General features: G+C 45.3%; 1 protein-coding gene across 2 annotated transcripts in view; it reads right to left on the bottom strand.

The window, feature by feature from the left end:
• The window catches only part of NEK11 (NIMA related kinase 11), a 329721-nt gene that overhangs the window by 180037 nt on the left and 122893 nt on the right, over positions 1-26791 (bottom strand). For both annotated transcript variants that reach the window (XR_010787302.1, XM_066584626.1), the window contains exons 5-6: positions 16047-16111; positions 605-731 (exon numbers count right to left, since the gene is read on the bottom strand). Coding sequence is in view for 1 of the 2 variants with exons in the window: in XM_066584626.1 (XP_066440723.1) it covers positions 605-731; positions 16047-16111 (192 nt within the window). In the remaining variant the exon portion in view is untranslated. The remainder of the gene's footprint in view (positions 1-604; positions 732-16046; positions 16112-26791) is intronic.

Consider the following 26791-nt stretch of genomic DNA (forward strand, 5'->3'; position numbering starts at 1 on the left):
CTCCACTAGGACTTCCTGGTGGCGTCAAGATACACTAATACTGACAGCTCCATATTCTTCTACTGACTCCCAGCAAACATCTGGCCATTCAGTTTAACTAAACACAAACTACAAAAAAATGGCATGTAAAAGTGATCTAAAAACTTTGAATCCAGCATTACAAAACCCTTCTACAAAAAAACGAATGGTCTAACATGGTGTGTATTTTGCACAGCTTTTCAGCACAGAAAATGTACATTCTTTATAGATCTGCCACAATATGTGACAATTTAGACCAAATTCATTCAGACAACATACAAAAATGTGCTCACTTTGTTATCCAGTACTGTCAGTTTTTAAGATGAATTTTGTATCAATTTTACTATTAGGATATTTATGATCTATGAGAGCCGCAAAATAATATTTAAATCTACAGAATTAATTAAAAAGGTACTATGGGCCATTTCTTATTCTCCATCATTGCTTACCTGAGACAAGCACACAGATGCAGCATACAGAATGTTTGGGGAAGGTATACATTAATTGCAGACATGTCAGAGAAGACAGTTGTACATTACACTGGAGAATTACTGGCTATATCTGAATGAGCACAATGTCTACTCACCAAATGTCTGACTTTGAGTCATATCCCTGGTGCTTTAAGGCTTCAGGACTCATATAGTATGGTGTCCCAGTAAATGTTGTTGCCAGGTCACATGAGCCCATTAAAAGACGTGAAACCCCAAAATCCCCTAGAAGCAGTTGGAAGAAATATATAAAATAATCAACACATGTGTTACGGTAATCTGTCTCACATTAGATTATTGCATAATCTCAGCAACCTTCTTTTAGAGCTGAAACAATAAATCGATGTATGTATTTATTGTTGAAATGTATGTGTATTACTGTGGGTCAGGAACGCTATCTTTTCTCCTTAGGGAGAGCACCTAGATGGTGAGTGAGGAGACTTAAAAGGCCATTTACGCTCCTCTGGGTAATATGCAAATATGGGAGATGAAACAATACCTCCACAGTGCCACCTACTGGAAGGCAGCAATACCTAAAGTCAATGTTAGACTCTTTATACAAGCCTTGCAACAATGACCAGGAATTGATCACTTTCTGGTTATTGTTGCAAGGCTTGTATTGCCTGGTTATCTTCTGTATATTATTACATATGTACAGCTGGTATAAGTCATATATCCCCTGTATATAGTGATATGGATCATGCTGGTATAATCTTTTCCAAGGGGCTAGACCATGTATGTAAATTCATTATGCAACTATATGCAGCACCGTTTAGGTATGGGAATGGGTACAGGTACAGAGAGGGAAGGGCCCGTGCAGAATTTTGCACCTGGGCCCCTGAGCCTTTAGCTGCACCCCAGGATATGAGCCTAGGCAGCCAAAATACTACTGTATAATGACTAGCTGTATGTTCATGGATATTCTGGCTAAGTTTATATCCCTAGACATATTGCAAGGCCTGTTAAGAGATGGATATTGACTCAGAGGGTAGCTACCAATCCAAAAAGTGGCGCTACGGAGGATAATTCCATCACTTACTTGTGTACGTTAACAACAAAACTCTACAAAGCAATTGAAAGGGTTAAAAAAAACTGACACAGAAAGTTAGCTTCATAGGTAAGGGCCCTTTTACACGGAACAATTCGTTCAGATTATCACTGGATCTTACGAATCTGAATGAATGGTTCAGTAGAAATGCTGACAGCAATTCCATCACTCACTTGCATGGCTTTTTCCCAGGGAGCATTGCATTGCTTATATAAGACTTCCTACACCCTTGTGGTGTTCTCTTCTATGGAGCTCTCCACAAGCCTAAAAATTACTCCCGCTTCACCATCTGGACTTTTGTTCAAGTATGAGAATAGTAGTATGTGAATGGCTTAATATAAAATAACATGCCACAAAATGTTATCACATGAACCCCTTAATGACCAAGTCTGTTTGCGCCTTAATGACCAGGCCACATTTTGGAAATCTGACATGTGTCATTTTAACACAGAATAACTCCGTAAAGGTTTTGCATATCCCAGGGATTCTGACATGTTTTTTCGCCACATGTTGTACTTCATTTAGGTGGTAAAAATAGACCGATACAATTTGTGTTTATTTATTAAAAGTGCCAAAATTGGAAAAATTTTGAAAAAAAATTGTCTTTCATATTTTCAACTGCAATATCTCAAATATGTGCAAACACTGTACACATTTTTGATAAGATATATATTTCCATCTGTTTACTTTATTCTGGACACACATTGGAAAAACTTCAGTTTTTTTAGCCATTTAAGAGATGGACGAATTTAACATTAATTATTAACATTTTGAGGAACATTTTCTTTTCCTCCACTAAGCCAAGATTACAAAGGCTCATATGTGTCACAATGATAGATACCCCCACAAATGACCCTATTTTAAAAACCACACCCCTTAATGTATCCACTGAATCCACTGAGGGGTGGGGGGGGGGGTCAGGAGTATTTTGACCCCACAGTTTTTTTCCAGGAATTAATGCAATTTAGAGGAGAAAAAATAAAATCATATTTTTGCAAATATGCCATTTAAAAAACAGGATTTTTTTTCTATAGTGCACATGAAAATGAATATTTGCACCCAAAATGGCTACCCCTGTTTGTTCTGTGTTCATAAACATACCTGTTGTGGCCTAAACTTGTGTCCATATGAACGAGGGCCAAACCGTAAGGAGCAGCCGGTGGCTTTCAGAACAGACATTTTGCTTGAAGGTTATTTAGGCCCCATTGACCACTTGTAGAGCCCTTGAGTGGCCAAAACAACAGAGAACCCCCACAAAACTAGACCCCTTATTGAATGCACAACGGGGCCCAAACCGCAAGGAGAAGCCAGTGGCTTTTAGAACAGACATTTTGCTTGAAGGTGACTTAGGCCCCTTTGTAGAGCCCTTGAGCAGCCAAAACAATGGAGAATCCCCACAAATGACCACATTTTCAAAACTAGACCCTTTACCCTGCATTCATGTAGGGGTGCACTGCGTATTCTTACCCCACATTTTTTGAATAAATCAGAAGGAAAAGATTACGATTTTAATTTTTTTGGCAATAGTCATTTTAAAAACTATTTTTTTTTGTACCGCACACATCTGAATGAAGACTTTCACCCCAAAATGGTTCCCCCTGTTTGTCCCTTGTTTAGAAACATACCCATTGTGGCCCTAATATTATGTCCATATGCACAATGAAAGGCACATCAAACTTCAACTGTGTCTTAACTTTTACGTAAATCGCCATTATCCATTGGACAATGGTGATCATGTGACCGGGGATCGCTCACTGCGGCCCCTGGTCACTGCTCCAGGCTCTCAGCTACCTTTAGTAGACTTTAAATTTTTCGGGCCCTCCCCAGCTTCTGCGCTTGCGTCTGCCATTTTGCTGATGGGCACATGCACCAAAGTTAGGGAAATGTCCACGGATAAAGATCCCGCGGGGGACATCGCTGGAGGCCTTAGCTATGTTTGGTACCCTGACAATCTGCAGCTTTTGTACATGCGTCCGCCATGTTGGCGGCGGACACGTGCGCAGAAGCCATGGTGAGGTCCACAGATAAATCCGGGGGCCTTAGGTACGTAATTTCATCTGAAGCTTAAACTTTTTTTTCACTTTACATGATCGCTGTTATGCATTGGATAGCAGCAATTATGTGACTGGGAACCGCATACAGCAGTCCCAAGTGACATCTCTCTGCTCTCGGCCCCACATTTTTACATTTCCCAGGCCACACACCCTTCTGTGCACATGCCCGACGTATGACATCTGGCGCGCATACGCAGAAGGCGCCGTCGGGGGGCCCGGAAGGCCAGGACACTGCGGGACATCGCGGAGGAGGCGGGTGAGTACTTTTCAGCTGCTCTGGTGGGTCCGATCCATCAGGTCAGCTGAATCTTTACCTTTTTATTGACTTATATGATTTACTGAATGCCGGCAATCATGTGACCAGGGGGTGGGGGTCCTGTGACCCGGGATGACAGCTCCAGGTTGCCGGCTACCTCCGGGAGCCAGCAGCATGGAGTTGTCATGTCCTCAGCTTGCAGGGTCTTAATTCCCACAGGAAGCATGTTTCTACATCCTCAGGGATTAAGGCCCAGCAAGCTAGGACGTAAAAAGGCAATGGGCTGGTCACTAATTGGTTAAGGTTAAACTTTCCTTAGTTTGTACAGACACATGTAGTGTCCTGGATTTGGGACACTACAGCACTTACATGGTCACTTCTTAGGTGGATTTCTTTAGGTTTTTAAGTGTTAAAAGTTATGTTTTGTACACATATTCTACTTTTCCATTCACCACTGTGTCCTATTCACTTTTAGCTTCTACCCCTTCCTCTCTTTGGGTATTCTGTTACCTAGCAACAGCCTGGAGAAAGTGACTAGACAGGAAAAGTAAGAAAACCTGTAATTGGGGGATAAGCCCTCCGCACGGGTTGGTTCAGAATAGTAAGATAAAAGGAATGACGGGGAGGAGCCTGGAGAGGAATCAGTAGGGAGTAGCTTACGAGAAAGTAACATCAAGAGAAGCTAGTGTGGTGGGAAGGAGAAAGTGAGAGTACAAAAGCCTGAATGTATTAAGAAAGTAGAAAGCAAGCAGGAGAGATACTGACAGTAGACAGAAGGAGAAAGAAAAAAGTAATCGTCAGTGAGGAAAGAGGGAAGAGGGAGAGAGAGAGAGACCTATATACAGACACTCAACCAGAGAGCAAAGCAGAAGGAAAAAGCAGTGGTATGTAACAGATGTTCCTAACCTTATCTTAATCTGTCATGAAACTAAGAATACCTAAAAATTGTTAACGTCTACCTCCAAGAAGAAATAATGCTAATTGTCTGAAGTTTATCTATGCAAGACTCTCAGAAAATAAACCGTTTTATTGTTCATCCTGTCTCCTGGAGTCCCTTCCCACCACCGAACCATCTGCACTGAGGTACCACACTACACTTCAGGGAAAAGGACAATTTTCATTTATGTTAATTTTTCCGCTTTTTATTATTATTTTGTCTGGAACAGGTCTCAGCCTGTATACGGACTGGCACCACGAATTTGACAACCTTACCACCGTACACTGCCCAACTTCACGGGTAGCACCAAACGCCAAGCTAGGACGCCATTCACACTGGAGCATTTTTTTCCAATGCATGAGAGGGGGTATAGCAGACCCACTGCTGCTGCCCTTCCTGACACCTGGGCCCCTCCACAGTACCATCGGCCTGTCGGGGGCACCACACACATAGCAGAATGCTGCATCTACAAATTCCATAACTTCACTTGAAGAACTGAATTGTAATATCATATATATAGTACAATGAAAACGCTTGTGGGGTTCAATTATATTAACCGAATGTACTGAAACCATACAATCCCTTTAAACTATAAATGCAGTGACAATACAATATGAAGGAGATACAATAGACATGTTTGAAGCCTTACTGTCTACATTTTTCAATGAAATTACAGGACAGCACTTTTGTATCCAGATGAAAAGTCTGATAGGGACAGAAACTGAAATGGAGACCATAGATATCTCTGTCTAACGTATAAAACATTATGGGCTAGATTTATGAAACAATCTAAAAGAAAAACTGTCTTTATTGCCTGCAGCGATCAATCATTGCTGAGCTTACATTTTGTAAGAGCGCTATGTGAAAAATGCTGTGCTGTGATTGGTTGGCAACAAAGAAAGTTTTCCTTTTAGACAGTTGTATAAATTTGCCCCATGGTTCTTTCCAGACTTCCATCCCTATGCATAGAAGACAGAAGCCCGAGACAGAGCAGATGCTGGAGAGAACATCGCCATGTGAAAGTAATCCTAATCATACATAGACTAACATATGACGCTGTAGAAACCTAGGATTCCTATCAGTAAAGTATGGATGATTTGAAATAGTGGATGGATTTGATGTTATTCTAAATTATCATGGATGACTTCATAAAAGTTATAGGTATTACAGCTTTTTTTTTCAGAAAGGGAAAAAGTCACTGTTCTTAAAAAAAGTTTAAGCTGGGATTCACAAATGTCATTTTGATGCAGTTTTTGGTGCAATTCTCGGTATACTTTTTGTGCCAAAATTTGAATTAGATACAAAAGAAGGAAAAAAAATACAGAAAAAATATCAAAACTTCCCTTCTCGTCTCCAAAAAAATCTAAAACCTCACAAAAACTGCATTAAAACAAAATCTGTGAATTAAGCCGAAGGCTACATTTTTAGGCCTTCTGCACACAGGTGTATTTGCATTGTGAAGTCCGCGGCGGGCGTCCACCTCTGGGCTCCGCAGCAAATACAGCCCATAGTATTCAATGGCAAAATGCCATTTCGTCTCCACAAGCAGAAATCAATTGCGATTTTCTTCTCGGGGAGAATAAATCACAGCATGCTGCGATTTTGTAGGGGGATACACACGACCAGCTTCCATTGAAGTCAATAGTAGCCGCTCGTCCCGTGGCACTTCTGCAGTGAGCAATGCAGAAGTATTGCAGGATATGCATCACCCCCCAGCTCTGGCGGCTACTGCACATGCGCGACAGAGTGTCAGCTAGCACATATGCAGTGTGTGCAGAAGCCACCGGACAGGTAAGCTGGGGTCACCGGCCGGGCAGCAGGTTGAACTCCGCTATGGGTATCCTGCATGTGGGGTCTGACCCGCCCATGTGCAGAAGGCCTTACATGGGCGAGAAATTTGTGCTAGATTTGTGTATTCCGAGACGCACAAATATAAACTCCATTCTTTTAAATGGGGTCATACACATAAGCGGTTTTTTTCCTGCATGGCACCGCAATGCAGGAAACAAATCACACCCTGTTCTCTCTTTCTGCGTGCTCTCGCATCACAGCGTCCAATGCTTTCAATGGGGCCGGTGGCAGCATAGCACCATGTGCTAGGTAGGCGCAATGCGAGGTCTCCCATTGAAAACAGTGGGGGAAACCCTGCAATCCTCCACCACAGCTGTCAGCCACGGCGGAGGTTCCCTGCGTCCTCGAAATGATGTGAGGCTGTTTTGACATAAATCCGCCTCGCATTCATGGGGAATTCAAATGGCGGGCAGTGCGATATGGGACCATGATTCATGGTCACATTTCACACTCACCCATGTGAAGTTAGTCTTAGAACCCGGCCCAAAATTGCACTTGACCCACGGATGTGAGGCGATTTCCACCAAAAACAGCTTACATCACTTCTGTGAAACTGCGATCCTCCGGTGCTTATTTTACGCACAGAGGACTAAGTGTTTCCCATTGATTTCAATGGGAACCATCACATCGCACTCGCATGCACATTACACCGCAGGCGATGTGTTTGACTGTCCCAACAGGCGATGCGTTCCAGGGGAGCACAAAAAAAATAGGACATTCAGCGATTTTTAAATCTGGCATAATCGCTATGATGGATTATGTATATGACTCCATTCAAAAAAGAATGGCGTTTGTATTTGCGCAAGTTTTGTGCGTCTCTCAATGCGCGAGATTCGCGCTTATGTGAATGTAGGGCTTAATCACACGAACCAGATTATCGCGGGAGCTTTGTGCGATGCGCACAAAACCCGCACAAATATGGAATCCATTCTTTCGAATGGATTTATCCACACGAGCACCAGGTTCTATATCTGGGTGCGCAGCGCCCATTGTTTTCAGTAGGACCTTCAGAGAAATCACATGAGAATTTTAAGCAAAAATGCATCACCACGCAGCAAAATAAATCGCACATTCACATGCGCAATATCGGGCTGAAGTTCCTGGGCCTTATATCGTGCTCACCGTGTTCGTGTAGCCTAAAGAGGTTTACCAGGATGTTAAATGTAACAGCCTCTCAATGATTGGTGGGGGTTCCACTGCCGATTAGAATGTATCACTATTTGGGTATTCTGGAAAATCCCTTTAATGTCTTTTTATATTTGTGTCTTAGTGCTCGCAGTATAGCAACTACATCGAATAACAACTCTTTGTTTTAATTACAATATTTTGCAAAGTGCTACATTAATTTATCTCCCGAAGGATTCCTCCATCTGCCAACTGATTGTAGAGGAAGGAAACAATCAAAAAGACTTCCAACAGTTTTATGTTACAGTTTCGAAATAATTATCTCAAGTTATAGAAATGTCAAGCAGCAAATACTCCCTTTTCGTTAGACCAGTCCTCCGACAATTAGCTGATTAAGGGGTGGCAATCTACTGCCATCTGTGAGAGAGAACTGGCAGCTAGGGTTCAATTTCCCTGCAGCACCTCCACAGGAGAAATGAAGCATTACACAGTTTATACATTTAACTTTGCTTAACAGACGCCTGAGTTGTAACAATGCAAGAAAATACAATCTTATCCAAAATGAATAAAAGAGAAGTAACTCGATGTATTTGGGAAGTGACTGTATTTGTAATACAGAACCCATAGCAAGTTGTGTGCCCATTCTGTACCAGTTTTTACCCAGAGCCTTTTCTCACAGATTCCATATGAACTTGTGAAAAAATTGAAAGGACTTATTCAAAATATGAACATGGCAAATTGCACCCGTCTTTCACGCTTTGTGCCACATTTACTATGCGTTAGACACTCTTGGACGTTTTCCAACTTGTCCAGAAAAGGAGCATGGCTTAAAGGGAGATAAAAATTGTGCCAAATTGTGGTAAATTACATCAAAATTTTGGCACAGTTTTTTGTGCAGACTAAGCCAACTAATTAGTATTAAGTTAGTGCAGCGCCCGAGTGGAGGCTGGCCGTTGCAGGCGAGACCATGGGTGGTTCATCAAGGTGGTTGTCATGGGTAAGTCTGTGATCTCTCCCTAACAATGGCAGAACGTGGGCAGCTCGGTCACGTGCAGTGCAAAAAGAACAGGCAGATGTAAACAATAGTGAACAGTTCTATTGATGTTCTAACGTGACGCCAGCACCTCTTTCCAAGTAAACGGCTGCTCGTTATTACATAACAGAGTCCATAGACAAAGATAGTTTTCAAAACCAGAGATACACGGTTTTCTTTACTCGCGGAATCCAACTTTGATTTTCCAAGTACACAGCAAATGGACAGTTTCAGACACATTTCTGGCAGGCTTCCTTCTGTTTCACTTCTGTTACACAGACACAGAGACCGACACAGAGACCGACAGACAGACACACTCCTGCTGACACATTCTTCTCTGACTACATCTCTGCACACTCCTCTCTGTCTCTAGACTCCGCCTCCCAACTAGACCTAAACTCCCAGGAGACCACACACAACAAACAAGTTAGGTGACACAGCTTGTTAGCACTTACACAGATACACATAAGACAGTTCATACAAAACGGACCTACCTCCTACTCTATAGACACCCCAACTCTGGGCCACTACATTACAATAGACAGTCTTACAACTTACCATCCAGCTGTGATGCATCTGGCACATTTTAAGACTGTCCGCCTAAGGGCTCATTCAGACGACCATATATTGGCCGGGTTTTCACGCTGGCCGATATACAGCGTCCCTCTCTGCAGGGGGAGGAGGCTGGAAGAGCCAGGAGCAGTGCTAAGCTCCCGCCCCCTCTGCCTACTCTCCACCCCCTCTGCCCTATTTGCAATGAGAGGAGGCGGGATGGGGGCGGGTCTAAGTTCCAGGAATTAGTTCCGCCCCCGTCCCACCTCTCCTCACTGCTCCCGGCTCTTCCAGCCTCCTCCCCCTGCAGAGAGGGACGCCATGTAGCGGCCGGCGTGAATCCCCAGCCGATATACGGTTGTCTGAATGCACCCTTAGTTTGTCCTGTCTAACAGTATTAATAACTCTGCCACAATGTGTCTATAAATCAGTATGGCAGTATTATGGAAGCTAACAGTTCAGCTGTCGCCGCACCCTTTTTTCATGTACACCTTTGTATAAGGTTGATCGGCAGTGGTGCAGTGTGGCAACACTAGTAATTCAGTATAAATGTAAAAGTAACGCTATGAATAGGAGTAAGGCTGGGGTCACACAGGGCGGATTTGCTGCGGATTGCCGTTGCATATCCGCACTGCGGCAAAACTGCTGCGTTTGCAGTGCAATGCAGCACAAATGAGATTTGGCAAAAAGCTGTTCTCACAGGGCGGATTTTTTCCGCACAGCCGCAGTGCGGAAATGCAACTGGTGCGCGGTTTTTAAAGACGCAGCATGTCCATTCTTCTGTCTTTTCCGCAGCCCTTTTTTGTTCATAGACCTCTAAGGACGCAACAAAATCCGCGGCAAAAAGTAAAAAAGCGCTGCGGGAAAAAAAAGCTTGCGGATTTTTCTGCAAGAAAATCCGCAAGCCAAAATTAACCTTTGAAGCGGTTCTTCTGCAGCAAAACTGCAGCAAATCCGAGGTGTGTGAACCCAGCCTAAACTGTTCTAATAACCTGCTGCTGCCACCCCGTACACCTGGACAGCATCAGTACTACCTCCATGGTAACAGAATATCATAGTGAAGGAGGGGTTAAATACACTAATTCATCATTCTTCCATAGCTCCGCCCTGCATGCACTGATCACATGACATCGCTGACATCATTATAGGGCTTTCAGTCACTATCTCTCTTGCTCACTGTTGGGCTTCGCCCCTATTGATCACATGATAACATCACAGGTCCTTCGGCTGTTGCAGGATAGCAGGTCTTGGTCCCTGCTATTGTCTCTGTTATCAGCCAGAGGAGAGGTGTATATACACATATACAACACCAAGGTGATCCTGCACATGCTCAGACTGGACGCCGCCATGACAGCATTGAGCGCTGAAGCGGTTAATGCCCTGGGGCTGCCCCATATGATGTCTTAAAACCATCCCCCGCACCTGCAGCCGGGCTCTATTGGTCTTTGCCAGGTAACACCTGCTGATCATTGTGGTGTCTCTATTGGCTAAGATGGTACTTGTGATGTGTATTTGTCTGTGTATCTGGGCTTTGGTGACTGGACAAAGGCTGCGGCGACAGCCGAAACACTGGCATCAAGCCCTGGCGTGGCTTCAATAAAGATGGCATTGTTCTAACTCCATACATCAATGTATTGGGGTCCCCTGTTTTGCGGCTCCAACATATTATCTCTTGCTGGACTTTATAGGAGTCACGGATCCAGACTCCTTTCGTGAGCTCGCAACACCCCAAGAGGAGCCTCCCTTATGTGATGAGGTACGACAAGTGCTGCTGTGTTTGCGCTATTTGGTTCTACAGCATTTTGGAAGTTAAAATCCGAGGAAATAATTAGGGATCAGGCGATATGTTCTTCACCAAATACAGTATATAAAACACATTACAGAACAGTCACAGAAAATGGCCGTTACTTACTGACTGAGGAGTGCATATAGATGCATCCTCCTCTCACCATGCAGGTAGCTGACTACCAAATGGAGGAGCCAATAACACCTGTGAGGGCACCGATGAGACACCCACTGACACTGCCTCCTGATAATGAGGGGGGTGGCTGCTTGGTATATACTCCCACACATCGTGGATACAGGGTGCCAGACCATTCTGATAGATGTAGTTCACCATGCAGACCAGCAACCTATTAATGACGCCATGATAATTCGGCGGGTTGCCCTGCATATCCATCAGTGAACCACATTGGTACTGCCACCCTGGGCTCCCCCTGGAGTCTTAATGCCACACTGCATGTGAATGATAGATAATAAATGCAGGGCATTGGTTGGATGTTGGCCAAGATACATGAGCCCACTAACCACTTCACGGTTCCTTGCCTTGTAGTGGGTCCCTGCACTAATATAAATGCATCACAAAAGGGGAAATCAAGAATTAAAAACAATCACAGAAAATGGCCGTTACTTACTGAGTGAGGAGTGCATATAGATGCATCCTCCTCTCACCATGCAGGTAGATGACTACCAGACCATTCTGATATGTATCCACTATATATACACTTGTATATGCCAAGCACCCACCCCCCTCATTATCAGGAGGCAGTGTCAGTGGTTGTCTCATCGGTGCCCTCACAGGTGTTATTGGCGCCTCCATTTGGTAGTCAGCTACCTGCATGGTGAGAGGAGGATGCATCTATATGCACTCCTCTGGCCTCATGTCCACGGGCAAAATATGATTTAAAATCCGCAGCAGATGACCTGCATGCGGATCTGCATCCCATAGGGATGCATTGACCCCCTGCGGGTAGATAAATACCCGCGGATGGTCAATAAAATCTGGACCATGCTCCATTTTCGTGTGGGTCGCCCGCGGGGACTGCTCCCGCAGGCTTCTATGGAAGCCGTCCGGATCCACGGGAGACTAAAATCAGAATATACTCACCTGCTCCAGATCTTCCCTTCTTTGCGGCTTCATCTTCTCTCCGTTGCGGCAGGATCTTTTTTTCTTCGGCCCGGCGCATCCGCGCGGCATGCAACCGACGTGTCCTGCGCATCCGCCGGGCTGAAGAAAGAAGATCCGGCCGCGACGGAGAGAAGATGAAGCCGCGAAGAAGGGAAGATCCGGAGCAGGCGAGAGGTGAGTAATTGCTATTTTCATCCCTCATGTCCGCGGGGCAGGAGGGACCCGCTACGGATTCTCCATCCGTAGTGGGCCTGATTTTCCCTGTGGACATGAGGCCTCACTCAGTAAGTAACGGCCATTTTTCTGTGATTGTTTTTAATTCTTGATTTCCCCTTCTGTGATGCATTTATATTGGTGTAGGGACCCACTACAACGCAAGGAACCGTGAAGTGGTTAGTGGGCTCATGTATCTTGGCCAACATCCAACCAATGCCTTGCATTTATTATCTATCATTCACATACAGTGTGGCATTAAGACTCCAGGGGGAGCCCAGGGTGGCAGTACCAATGTGGTTCACTGATGGAAATGCAGGGCAACCCGCCGAATTATCATGGCGTCATTAATAGGTTGCTGGTCTGCATGGTGAACTACATCTATCAGAATGGTCTGGCACCCTGTATCCACGATGTGTGGGAGTATATACCAAGCAGCCACCCCCCTCATTATCAGGAGGCAGTGTCAGTGGGTGTCTCATCGGTGCCCTCACAGGTGTTATTGGCTCCTCCATTTGGTAGTCAGCTACCTGCATGGTGAGAGGAGGATGCATCTATATGCACTCCTCAGTCAGTAAGTAACGGCCATTTTTCTGTGATTGTCTTTAATTCTTGATTTCCCCTTCTGTGATGCATTTACATTACAGAACAGGTAACTCATTCTGACTTCTACCAGGCTTATAGTTTTATCCTCACATGTGACCTACAGTATAACCGTATGGATTCTATCTCATCTGACCTCATGATATTTAATTACAGAGATGGAGTTCTTGTGAGAACATGGAATTTATACTTAGTAAAAAAAAAAATCAACCACCTAGAAAAAGTTGTCATTTTGCTGCAAAACTCATCCTGCAGTTCCATCTCAGGCAGATCTGTAAATGATAAGAGTTATGGTGGTTCCTTCCAACTCTACCATTCTATGAGTCTATGAAGCACGAGCAGCTTCAATTGTTTTGTTGTCCGCCATCTAGTGACAAGTGGCACCATTGTTACAGACCCCTGTATCTGTTAGAACCACTTCCAGGCTCTTAGCTGAAGGGCATTTTGTCTGACAGCACCGATTACGTGTACTGCCCTTGACTCTCATCATCCTCTCAGTTTGCAGTAGTGTCATGAATGACAAAACTGGATGCTACGGAGAGATACAGGGTTGTCCTCAGCGACAAATCCAGGTTTAGTTTGGGCATAGAAGATGCCCATGGTATTATTGTACCTTGTCACCACTGGAAGCTAGGGGTTTGACACAGCTTCCATGGAGGAACACCCCTGTCACACCCCCAGCTCCCGATTGGTGGAATGGTGGAAGGTCCTAGGATGCATTATTCCCAGGTGTGACTCTCCTCCCCAGCCTCCGTGTAAGTTGGCTGTGCATGCCGGCTGTCACTCACTGTCCCCTGCTGCTGTGTGCTCCCTGCTGTGCTCCTCCTCAAGTCTGCGGACTGCCGGGTCTGTCTAGTGGCTTCTTTGCCACTGCATCAGGCGCCCTACTGCTGCTCACCACCACTCACATGTGGCAGCTGACAGCTGTTTTCGGTGGCTTCTCTCTCACAGCATCAAGAGCAGGACAGCCAACAGCAGCCCAGGAGGTGGAAGACTACAGCCGGCATGAACAGTCACAGCGTGCCGGGTTAAGGGCACCGTAGCTGCGATACTACAGCCCCTGGGGACACTGACTGCGGGGCCGCTAAGGGGACATGGTAAGGGGAGATGGGTGGCCACACTGACAGCACCGCTGCTGGAAGGGCGCAGGTGGCAACAGTAGATAGGTAGGTGGCAGTGGGACACTCACAAATGCAGACCATATTGCTCACTGCCAGGACCTGTGAGGCCGAGGAAAACGGAGGCAGGCGTGCAGCCAGTCACGAAGAGGGGGTTTCACCGGCCTGTCATCCAGAGACAATCTTGTCTCAACCCCTACTTCCTGGTGGTGACAACATACAATAATACCAACGCCCATGTTCGTGTCTGAAGGTATAGGGGTCAGAACCTTAATCCTACCTTTGCTGTGATGTGGCACACTGACCCCCACTGCTGGTGTGATGGTGTGAGGGACCATTGCATACAACAGTCAGTCACCCCCTAGTACCACTACTCCTGCAGCGCAGATGCAGATTTTTTTCAGTTAGTGCGGATTTTGTTGCATTTTTAACTGCGGAATGTGTTCTGCGGAATGTCTTGTGGAATTTCTAGCATTTTTTTATTAATTGCAGAATTACATCTCCTGTATGTTAGAAATCAGCAACAATTCTGCAAGACATCCTTCATTCTGCAGCAGAAAGCTTTTCCTGTGTGAACTTTAATCTTGCGGTTTTGAAGGAAAGACGTGCGGATTACAACAGGAGCAAAATTCAAGACCCATAGGGGTAAGATTGTTTATCACAAAGTTATCCTATGTGCAGAAATGTCAGTGCGGACTAATTCCGGGTATTGCACAGAAATGTCAGTGCGGACTAATTCCGGGTATTGCACAGAAATGTCAGTGCGGACTAATTCCGGGTATTACGCAGAGTCTGTAACTAGTGACCTCTCACCCTAGAGCAGTCTTCACCAAGGTAAAAGGTGAGAGGTCACAGACTCAGCAGTACCTGCTACCACCACTGGACTGGAGCTGCAGGCGGGGTGAGTGTAAAACCTCTAGGGATGCTGTCTGGCTAGAAGCCAATAAAGGGGTTGCTATTGGTTTCTGGCCATGTAGCACCCTTGGAACTACTATGGGGGTCACTTTTACTACCGTGGCCACTATAAGAGGACACTGTTACTACTGAATGCACTAAGGGGGGTCACTGTTATTTCTGGGGTCACTGTAACTACTAGGGCTATTATAGGGGTCACAATGAGGGCTCATTTCAATCATGCAAATACACTGCGTATTTGCACAACCAACAATCCCTTACGCTTTTTACTCTGGCGTGTTTTTATTTGCGCAAGGCAGGTTCATTGAAATACTGCGCAAATACATAGGTTTCATACATATTCATTGAGTATTTGCCGCCGCACATTCAGTTCAATGGCCTATTGCAATGCATATTAGACACCACATAAGTTATACTGCGTATTTTCTCACGTGATTGCACATTGCGTGCAAAAATACGCTCATGTATTATGCTCAGTACTACTGACTGTGTATTACGCGCGCACAAAAAAATTATCCTGGAGGAGAAGAGGGCTGAGCATTCTAATACCACCCCCCTGCTGATTGGACAACAGACTATGTAATGCAGCATCGGAAGTCAGGGAAAGGAAGTGCAGAACAGTGAACTACTGGTAGAATGCTGGGCTAGCTGCACACCCCCTGCAAGATAGTGGATTGCAAACACTTGAGCAACGGAAAAATGGGTAAGAACACCTGAAAATCTGAATTTATAGACATGAAACGGGGTGCAAACAGGAGCAAATGAGAGGTAAGGAGAACCTGGTGTATCTTAGAAAACATATTGAAAACCCAGGTATGCTTTAATAATAAAATATAGAAAATATGTAATATTTATAATGCCAGGAACAACACAAGATACACATTATTAATAGAACAGGATAAATCACCTCGATCACTTCCAACTTACCAATTTTAAGAAGATTGCTTTTCAAAAAGATATTCTTTGCTTTTAAATCCCTGTGAAGTATTCTCCTAAATTTCAAATAAAGGGAGGTCAAATGAAATTCTAAGCACAGATCTGTTGTACTAAATGCTTTGTTCTATGACTAAAGTACACATGAACTTGAGCCAGGAAATCTGTCAGGCTAATAATCAGGCAAGGGGATCATCATAATAAAACACAAGGAAACATGATGAATAGGAAACAAATCTATATAATTAAGCAGACAGCTGAAAACAAGGACAAGGAAAAAAACACAAGCAGCAGTGATCTCTGCGACCGGGGAAAACCATCAACAAATAATCCAAGGAGTTCATGCAGCATGATAGCGCTGAACACAATGTAATCCATATATGCAAAGTAATAGAGTAATGTCTGATGTAAATTTATACAAAATCTTTGGAGCATTTAAGTGCAAGGGTAAAGCTAATCCAAAACACATACAATTAATCCAAAATCAATACTAAGATTGCATTAATTAAAATATGAAGTGTAGCTCTTGCGTTGCTTGCAAAGTTGCTTTGTTTTCAATTTTTCCACTGTAGTCAGGGCCAAAATAATGTACATGAATGCTCCTGATCATTAAGGGGTTGTCCAGTTGTAAACTACTCTTTGTCTATACTTAAGATAGGCCATCAATAGTGAATTGATGGGGGTCTGCCACCCATGCACTAAATTGATTTCTATAGGAAGCAGACAATTCCATTCTCACTTGGAATTGCAAGCCAAGTCCTCATTCATATCAGTGGGAACTTTGCTTGTAGTACCAAGCCTGGCCACTGTAGTGAGAACAGAGCTCTGATCTTCCTGCAGAAACCAACTCCATGCACAAGTGCACTGACCCAGAGAACAGCTGATTGGCGAGGGTACTTAGATGGTAGACCCCGGCTGATCTAATATTGATGACCTATCTTGTGGCTAGGGCATCAAAAGTTTACAACTGGACAACCCCTTTAACATTGTCTGTACATAGTCAAACGAATACCATATTGTGCTCAATAAAAGGTGCCATACAATGCATAAGCATGTTGTACAGCCCAAATGTCTATCTTCATCAATGTCAACATCCTAAGTGAGTTAAATGAAGGCATCTAGAATGTGTTGTCCTCCCCAATTCAGACATGGTTATTGTTTGTAGCTGTTGCCCCAATGCAGACAAATGAATTGAATGTAGATCGAGTTGTCTATTGCAGAAGTTCTGGGTCTGGTTATAAAATGACCATGTGAGTTGTAGAACTGATAAGTCAAGTCCTCCTGGACTTCCAGAAACATTATTCAGTGAAAGCTGGAATCCCAGTTCTTGGTTTGTCTCTATAGTCGAAGGAACATTTATAATGAAGAAGAATAAATAGTTTGTAGATATTATGTGGCGGTAGGCTGTAACAGATGCTTGAAAGTCTATAGAGCTCAGGAGGAAGAATGAGGGGCAAGAGGCTTCATGTAGGAAGACCAGGAGCAGACTGGTCCACCAACGTGCCAGCGGATCCTACAGAGGACCCGTGCTGTGACACAATAATGAACCCCAAAAGGTCCAGCAGAAGGTCAAAAGTACAAGGTACCGTACTGTATTTTTATAATCAGAAAAAGGTCACTCCAGTGATATTTTTTTTAAATTCATTATGTAAGTAGGAACCCAGTATATATAGATTGGCTAGTATCACCTTGGTTAGTCAGCCCTTCTCTTCCGTTGGGTCATATGATCTCGTTATAACCATCTGTGACTAACTTGGCTTTCTGCTCTCTAAAGAAGTCACTATTTCCGTCACCAGAACGTCCTGTATGATGAAACTGCATGGACTGTACCACACAAGCTCTTGACAAGGGGACGAAAACTATCACAGTTACTGCTAATGTTTAGAGACTCTTGTCACACAGTTATAATGAAGGAGATGATAGTTCATACTCCCTTAGGCTGCATTCAGACAAACGTATATCGGCTCGGTTTTCATGCCGAGCCGATATACGTTGTCCTCGTGTGCAGGAAGGGGGGGGATGGAAGAGCCAGGAGCAGGAACTGAGCTCCCGCCCCCTCTCTGCCTCCTCTTCGCCCCTCTGCACTATTTGCAACGAGGAGAGGCGGGCCGGGGGCGGGGCTAAGTTCTGAGAATTAGCCCCGCCCCAGGCCCGCCTCTCCCCATTGCAAATAGTGCAGAGGGGCGGAGAGGGGGCCGGAGCTCAGTCCCTGCTCCTGGCTCTTCCATTCCCTTCCCCCCCCTGCACACCAGGACAACGTATATCGGCTCGGCGTGAAAACCGAGCCGATATACGTTCGTCTGAATGCAGCCTTACTATGAGTATTAAGTTACTTAAGTGAATATAGAAAGTAATGATAATTACAGTGTTCTCTTAGCAGGCAGAAATAGTACTGGCTCTGGTTGGCATGTGATGCTGTGGATGCATCATGGGATTGCAAGCATAGCACAGAGGAAGAAAAGCAGGGAGAAATCTAAAAATCAGGATGGTGTCTGATACGTATCAGAGAGGAGGCTGCACTGCATGGAAGTGGCTGTAATATACAGAAGAGAACTCCAAAAATCAGATAGACAAACGTGTGAGGGGTGTAGGGATGAAATAGGAAGGAGCTTTCTCTGGAGTGGCCCTTTAAAGGTTGTGATTTTTGGTAAATTTCTCTAGAACTCTTTTAATAAGGTGACAATAAACACAAACTCTTGATGATAATTAAGCAAACCTTCAATTCACATTTAAACTACACACATATAAAGATATTTATTATAATTAGGACAATCTTCCCATAAAAAAAACTCATTCTACTCTTCCCAAAAATGCATTGCACTAAATGGAATGGTATCGGTTGCTTATCATAGAATGGTAGAGCTCAGAGAAAGAAAAAAGATTCTCCGCACTCAAGGACTATAGGAACTTATAGATCCAGTGGTCTAGTGGGTGTAATAACCTTACTTTATTAAGTCTTTAGTACAATGCAACGCGTTTCGGCGTTTTCAAACGTCTTTTTCAAGCATTCAAATGGTGTCTCGGAGTATATACACACACATATATATAATATATACACACACACACACACACACAGAGAGAACTTAGTTAGGATATCCGTAGCAGACGCCGGTGTGGTGGCCATGATGTCTGTTCAGGGGGAGGATCTTCACCCTAGGCCAGCAGTGATCATGTGATGCACGCTGTGGAACGCGTTCCGTTTTACTCTCTCATTCATGAAGTTCATTGGGATGTGACAAGCGTTCCACTTGTAAAAACGTGTCCATGTCATTGCACATAACCACATGGGGTCTGCATGGGGGGATGATATATGACAAATACCTGTTGGATTCCGTTCCAAACAGGATATGTATATAAAACATATTGTACAGCAGGTATATGCAATGCGGTTTATTAAAAGGATGCAAAAATAAGGAATGTCGATGCTGATTCTCAATCTATTGACAATCTGGGACTTTATTTCTAATGTTCTTATTATATAGATTTCATTTAGCCCATATGGGACCAATGCTTATAGCTGGTAAATCCCAAACCTTTCCTTCCTCCGCAGCAGATTTATGAGTTGGATGGGATACATTCTTGTGGGCTGATCCTGAGACCTTTACTTAGACAGTTATGGGATTCCGCAAAGTCTCGGGACACGCTGTGGTTCAGAAAATGATTCTTTATATTACATTGATGTTTCTCAATCCGTGTTCTCAGCGTGTTTCTCGTCCTCCCACATATTTTATGCCACAAGGGCATTCTAACAAATAAATCCCTAATTGTTTCACAGCTCAATCTGCCTTTTAGTTTTATCGGTTGGTCTTCCTCTCCCATATTAATCTCTTTTCTCCCACGTATTATATGTTGGCAGCCTCCACATGTCTTCTTGCCGCACCTAGATGCTCCTACATTGTGTGTTTTATTCAAGAAGTTCATTTTTCCATCTTTCATTCTTGTATTTTCCGGATGGGGAGGGGCTAGAATGTTTTGCATAGTTCTATTTTTTCTAAAAATAACCCTGGGATTCCCGTTAAGGGAGCCTCGAGGAAGGGATCAGGTTGTAATAGGGGCCATTTCTTACACAGTACATCTCGGATTTCCTTGTGTTGATTGCTGTATTTCGTGATGAAAGCTAATCCATTCTTTTTTTCTTCTTTCTCTTATTTGTCTTACTCCTCTCATCTTCTTCTCTCTCTTCTCTTCTTCTTTCATTATTCTCTGATAGTCAATCAGTTTTTTGGGGGGTACTTTTTCTCTCTAAGCCGCTTCTTTAAAATCTGAGCCTGATCCTCAAGGTCCTTTATCTTTGTACAATTTCTTTTCACTCTTCCCAATTGTCCATAAGGAATATTTTTCTTCCATTGATTTTACATAGCTATTACTATCAACCTTTTTACAATGTGCTTGTTATAATACTATTGTTCTCATGCGCTAGTTCCAAATCCAGGAAGACTATTTTCTGGGGGTCGATATTGTGGGTGAAGCGGAGATTCTGCTTATTAGAATTCAGATAATTTCTAGTGCCCTTCCATATAATGATACATTGTATCTTTACATTGATAAACTATCTTTTTAGACATGTACTCGAATGCCCAGATTTCATTACCTGCTGTACAATATGGTTTCTATATGTATCCTGTTTGGAACTGAATCCAACAGGTATTTGTCATATATCATGCCCCATGCAGACCCCATGTGGTTGTGTGCGATGACGTCAACACGTTTTTACAACTGGAACGCTTGTCATGTCCCAATGAACATCATGAATGAAAGAGTAAAATAGAACACACGTTGCATTCCACAGCGTGCATCACATGATCACTGCTGGCCTAGGGTGAAGATCCTCCCCCTGAACAGACATCATGGCCGCCTATGGATATCCTAACTGTAAGGTGTGTGTGTGTATGTATGTATGTATGTATATATATATATATATATATATATATACATACATACATACACACACCTTACAGTTATATACACATACACACACACATATATATAGAAAAGATACTGAAAAAGTATCCTTATACGGTAGTATCCTTGTATAGTACCCCTATCCATGGTGCTGAAAGACAACTATATATCACTATGAAGAAATGATTGCAATTGCACAGCTTTAAGATGGATCGCATTAGGACCCATAGAGTGCCTATACACACTGTAGTGATTTGCTGTAATTGCATGCAAATCACCGCTAATTGCCAGGCACCACCTCATTTCAAGTACAGGTGTCACCCAGCAATTAGTGGTGATCTGCATGTGGTTTCCATGGCTCAACTTAGCATGTATGGGTAGCCTTATACAGACTATTTAAGGGGTTTTCTAAAGAAGGCAACCCCTGTTGTTATGCCCTGTTAGAGTATCTGGTGAACAGAATAGAAAAAGAAAGGTGGAGCAACCCAAACGAAGAACAAAACAGATATGAGGACCATGTTCTTTTTTTGAAGCGTTATGGACTTAGGTCTTTAAGCAAAAAGGGAGGTTCCTCCTAATTTTTATTATGCAACAGGTGCATCTGGCCCCAAGTATCGTAGCCCTAGTGGGTGGACTTTTAGACAATACCAGAAAAGTAAAAAAATTGGGTATAAGGCATGACCTCAAAACATATATAATCACACAAGGTAGATTTTGCCAAACTTCTGTTTATTTATAAAACCTTGAAACACGTATATGTGCTGGTTTTATACATAAACAGAGGAATTTGGCAAAATCTACCTTGTGCGATTTTATATATGTTTTGAGGCCATGCCTTATACCCAATTTTTTAACCTTTATGGTATTTATTATTGGGGTATATGGAAGTCATAGAGGAGGGATCTATGAGAGCTGCTCCAGTTCTGGTGGACTCAAGCCATCCTGTTATTACATGAACAGCCATTTTTCTAAAGGGCCGTCGTATAACTCTACTTTTCCCCTACAGCTGCCACTGAAAGGTAAGTGCCTGCCTGGTCTTGGCTTCACCTGTCAAAATCAGCTGTTCTGAAGGGGGCGTAGCCGGCTAATGCAGGAGTGAGTCGCACCTCAGCTCTGCTCCCGCAACGGACCCCTATCTGATCGTATGTGGATGACCCAGGCCAGGTTACTTACCAGCATGACAAGAGGGAGGAGAAGAGGAACCCCGAGGACCCCACCGGATGATCCCGGGAGAAGAATCACAGCCTTTCTGAGAAGAACGGCGGGAGAGGAGTCCCACGCAACCGCTCCCAACATGGCACCCACAGCACATCCGGCGCGGCAGAAGAGCTCCGATACAGAGCAGGAGCTGCCGGCCGAAAAGGAAATGCAGGACAAGACCGGCGGGGACAGCGCGCTCACAGCCGCACACAGACCTGACACCAGGAGCAGTGGAGGAGCCGCCGGAGCCAGCGGGGAGAAGCCGGAAGGAAGAGAGGCGCCGACGCCCGCAGCCAGCAGTGTTAGTGGGGGAAGAGGACGAGCATCCAGATGGGAGCGGACCACATCACCCGCGGCAGCGGTGAGTGGGGCGGACGGATCCGACTCCGGAGAGGGGGAAGCCACACATAATGAAGAGGCTGAGCACACCAGAGCCCTAGCGGCCCCCCCGCATACCCCCCCTCAGAGTCACACAGCAATGCATGATCAGGAGGACTCGGCTCAACAAGGCAGAGCCCAGATTCAACCCCCCATGCTAGAGGGAGCCCCAAAGCCCCATGAGACAACAGGCTCAGTCCCCAGCACCAACAAGATAAACCCTGGAGCCCACATCATCCATGGGCCTCAACACCCCACAGATCTAGGGGGTACCCCCCCAGCACACACTCCCTCAGGGCAGTATATCCCCACCACTGGCAGACTGCACAACCCCGCTGTATGGCCCCATAACGGCCCCCAGCTCTCCCGAAGAGCTTCCCAGACCCAAAGACACCCGCCAAAGACCTTAATGGCAGTCACTTGGCCTCAGGAACCACCAAAGGGACCCAGGCACACTACGGCATACCACAGCGGCAAAGAAGTGCGACACAGAGAAGAGCAAGGCAACCCATCACCCAGGACGCAGCCGAAACTACGGACCCCATCCCACGGCCACACAAACAGACCCCAAAGCACAACAGCAGAGGCAGCGCCAGCAACAGAGAGGGACAACCACCCGAGCCCAGAAACTCCCCGCGGAGAGAACCCAATAAACCTTCCCCCACATCAGAGGCGGAAGACAGCTGGGATTGGAAACAGCATCTCAGGGCATTACCGACACAGAACCATATCGACGCCCTATTCCAACAGCTGGAAACTGCCCACAAGAAGGATGTGGAGTCACTTCAATATGAGATTTGGCAAGTCGGACAAAGAGTCGAGGCCGTAGAGGAGGTTCAGGAGAAGATTACGGAGACCCTCGAGACACATAACCAAGAGATACACCTGCACTCCCAGCAGATCCTAGAGCTATACACTCATCTAGACGATCTAGAGAATCGTCATAGACGAAACAACTTGCGTATAAGAGGCCTCACAGAGGATGTAGAACCATCACAACTCGAAAACTGGGCTCAATCCTTCTTCAACAAAATCCTGAAAAGACCAGAGTCAACCACCCTGGAAATAGATAGGATCCACAGATCGCTTGGCCCGAAATCCTCCGACCCCAGCAGACCCAGGGATGTAATTTGCTGAATCCACTTCTTCAAGGACAAGGACTTAATTCTCCAAAAATTACGCCCCCTCAGAGACCTAGCCTTTAAGGGAGCTCTGCTCCAAATTCTTCCAGACCTCTCGCGTCGAACTCTACAGCTACGCAAAGCCCTGAAGCCTTTACTGTCACTCTTACAGGAAAGAGGGATTCCATATAGATGGGGTTTCCCCTTCCAACTGCACGCCTCCAGGAATGGAAATTCCGCAACTTTCAGAGGGTTGGGGGACCTACCGAACTTCTTGGGCACCCTGGAGCTCCCGCCGGTCCGACTCCCAGACTGGCCCTCCCCATGTACCCTCCCAGTGATGCCCCAGAGGAACACGTGGCAGCCAGCGCCCACAAGATCTAGACGCCGCCTTAAAGAAACACGCCAGGAAGGGGAAAACAACACCAGAAGCGAGGAGGCAGAATGACTGTGTTGAACCTATCCACATCATACCATACAACCTCCTCCGTCTTACTTCTCTGTCTCTATGGCCTACCTATCACCCTCTGCTCCCTTTCCTATGCAACAACTTTCTGGGGGAAGGTACCATAAACCCAAACCAGCAGGGGGGATAATTTGACCCAACTGGGTCTGGGAACATCCACTTCCATTACAAAAAATTCCCGGTTTTTGAACCCGGGAAAACATCACTGTTGGGGGTTGGGAGGCGGGAGGGAGCCCACCCTTCCTTGGCCCCCACCAGGAGGGAGCACACCCTTCCTTGGCCCCCACTCTCCCACGTAGGGCTAACAGCCAACAAGAGCTGTTATTAACTGCCTAACCCAGGCAGGACACTAGTGCGAGGGGTCTTTAAGTACCACCCATTAGTTATAGATTACTTTTCATGTTAATTGTTTTCCTCGTTTATAATTTCCACCCATGTCCTCATGTGTCACTTCCCTCCCTTTCCTCCCCACCGACCCATCCGAGGGGAGACGCGAGGCACGCTCCCACCCTTGCTCCAAACTATAAATGGCAAATTTAACTGTTTGCTCATTTAACACCAAAGGCCTAAACAGCCCCCAGAAGAGAAGGCAGCTCCTTTATCACCTCCACAAAAAAAGGTGATGGTGGCCCTATTGCAAGAGACCCACTTCAGAGAGGGGGGCATGCCGAACTGCTCCTCCTCGCACTACCCCACATGGCTGCACAGCCCCGACCCCTTGAGGAAGGCGGGAGGGGTCTCTATCGCTCTGCACAGGACCCTCCAGAACCAACAAATCGATTCCCTGATTGACCCAGGCGGCAGATATATTTTTCTTAAGGCAGAAATTCTGGGCATAATAATTACATTTGCTAATATTTATCTCCCCAACCAGAACCAAGTCTCCTCCGCACTGAGAGTACTGAATGCTCTCGCCAACTTCGCGGACGGATCGAAAATCATTCTGGGTGGTGACCTAAACACGGTAATGGATCCCGCTATGGACTCATCATCGGGTAAGTCCTCCGTCTCCCAAACAGCAATTAGGACACTCAAGAAAAAGCTAGACACGCTTCAGTTAGTAGATCTCTGGAGAATACTGCACCCAGAAGATCGGGATTACACCGTCCACTCAGCGGCTCACAACTCCTATAGCAGGATAGACTACCTCATGATCTCACATAGCCTCTTAGATAGTTCTCCCTCATGCTCACACGGAGATCTGCTGTGGTCAGACCACGCCCCAGTTTTTGGAGGCCTGGCAGGTTGGGGATCCATTCCAAAACAGTCCTGGAGACTTAATGATAACCTGCTAAGAGACCCTTTGTGCGTCTCAGCTATCAAAAAAGAGATAGAAACTTTTAAAGAGACACATCAGTCAGACCAGACGCCCGCACCAATTAAATGGGAGACACTCAAATGCATAATAAGGGGCGTACTGATCTCCCATGGGTCCAGAATCAAAAAAGAAAAATCGTCCGCCCTGACGAGTTTGATAGCCTCTCTGAGGACCAGGGAGTCCGCCAACAAAAGACAACAAAGCGAGGTCTTGAGATTGGAGATCTCCTCAATACGACAGCAGATCCTAGAGATCTTAGACCGACGCTCCCTGGCCTTTAGGGACAAGCTTAGGAAAGGGTCCTTCGAATACGGGATCAGTGCGGGAGCCACCTCGCCAGAACCCTCCACCCCAGGTCCCCCCTCACTTATATACCCAAAATCCAGTCAACCAGGGGTCCACAATACCAAAGACATACTGGAGAATTCAAATCCTACTATAATAAACTTTACAACATCCCAACAGAGTCCCACTCCTCCACACAAACCCTAGGTAAGGAGATAAAAGCTTACTTGGCCGAACATGCCCCAAAGGGCTTGACGTCAGCAGAGGCGGAAGCCCTAGAACACGACTTCTCCACACAAGAACTACTGGACATAATCCAAAACCTAAAAATAAATAAAAGCCCAGGGCCAGATGGATACACGGCCAGATTCTATAAATTGTTTGCAGAGGAACTCCCCCCACTAGCAATAGAGGCATTTAACACAGTAAACAGAGAATACCCGTTCCCCAAACAAGCATTACAAGCGCACATCACGGTCATCCTCAAACCTGGGAAGGACCCCTCGGCCTGCGGGAGCTACAAACAGATCTCACTAATTAATGTCGATATTAAGATGTTTGCAAAACTGATAGCAAACAGATTACAGAATCTCATTCCCGGCCTGATCCACTTGGAGCAAGTCGGCTTTGTCCCAGGCAGAGAGGCAAGGGACAACACCATAAAAACAATGTCCCTAATAGCTAGGGCCAAAGCTACAAACCACCCGTTATGTCTCCTGGCAATAGACGCCGAAAAGGCCTTTGATAGGGTGAGTTGGACTTTCCTCTCTGCCACATTAAGGGATATTGGACTGGGCCCACGGATGCTCCAGTGGATCCTGGCACTATACCGAGATCCTACGGCTAGAATCGGGGTGAACGGGACCCTATCTGACCCGTTCAGAGTGAGTAATGGAACAAGGCAGGGGTGCCCCCTTTCCCCGTTCTTATACATCCTAACTATGGAAGCCTTAGCCAACGCTATCCGAAGCAATGACTCAATAAAAGGCCTCAGGATAGGCCCCTCAGAACACAAAATGGCTCTATTTGCTGATGATCTGCTATTATACATATCCAATCCCCAAGTTGG

Source organism: Eleutherodactylus coqui, chromosome 12 (genome assembly GCF_035609145.1).
Source record: "Eleutherodactylus coqui strain aEleCoq1 chromosome 12, aEleCoq1.hap1, whole genome shotgun sequence".
Taxonomy (NCBI): domain Eukaryota; kingdom Metazoa; phylum Chordata; class Amphibia; order Anura; family Eleutherodactylidae; genus Eleutherodactylus; species Eleutherodactylus coqui.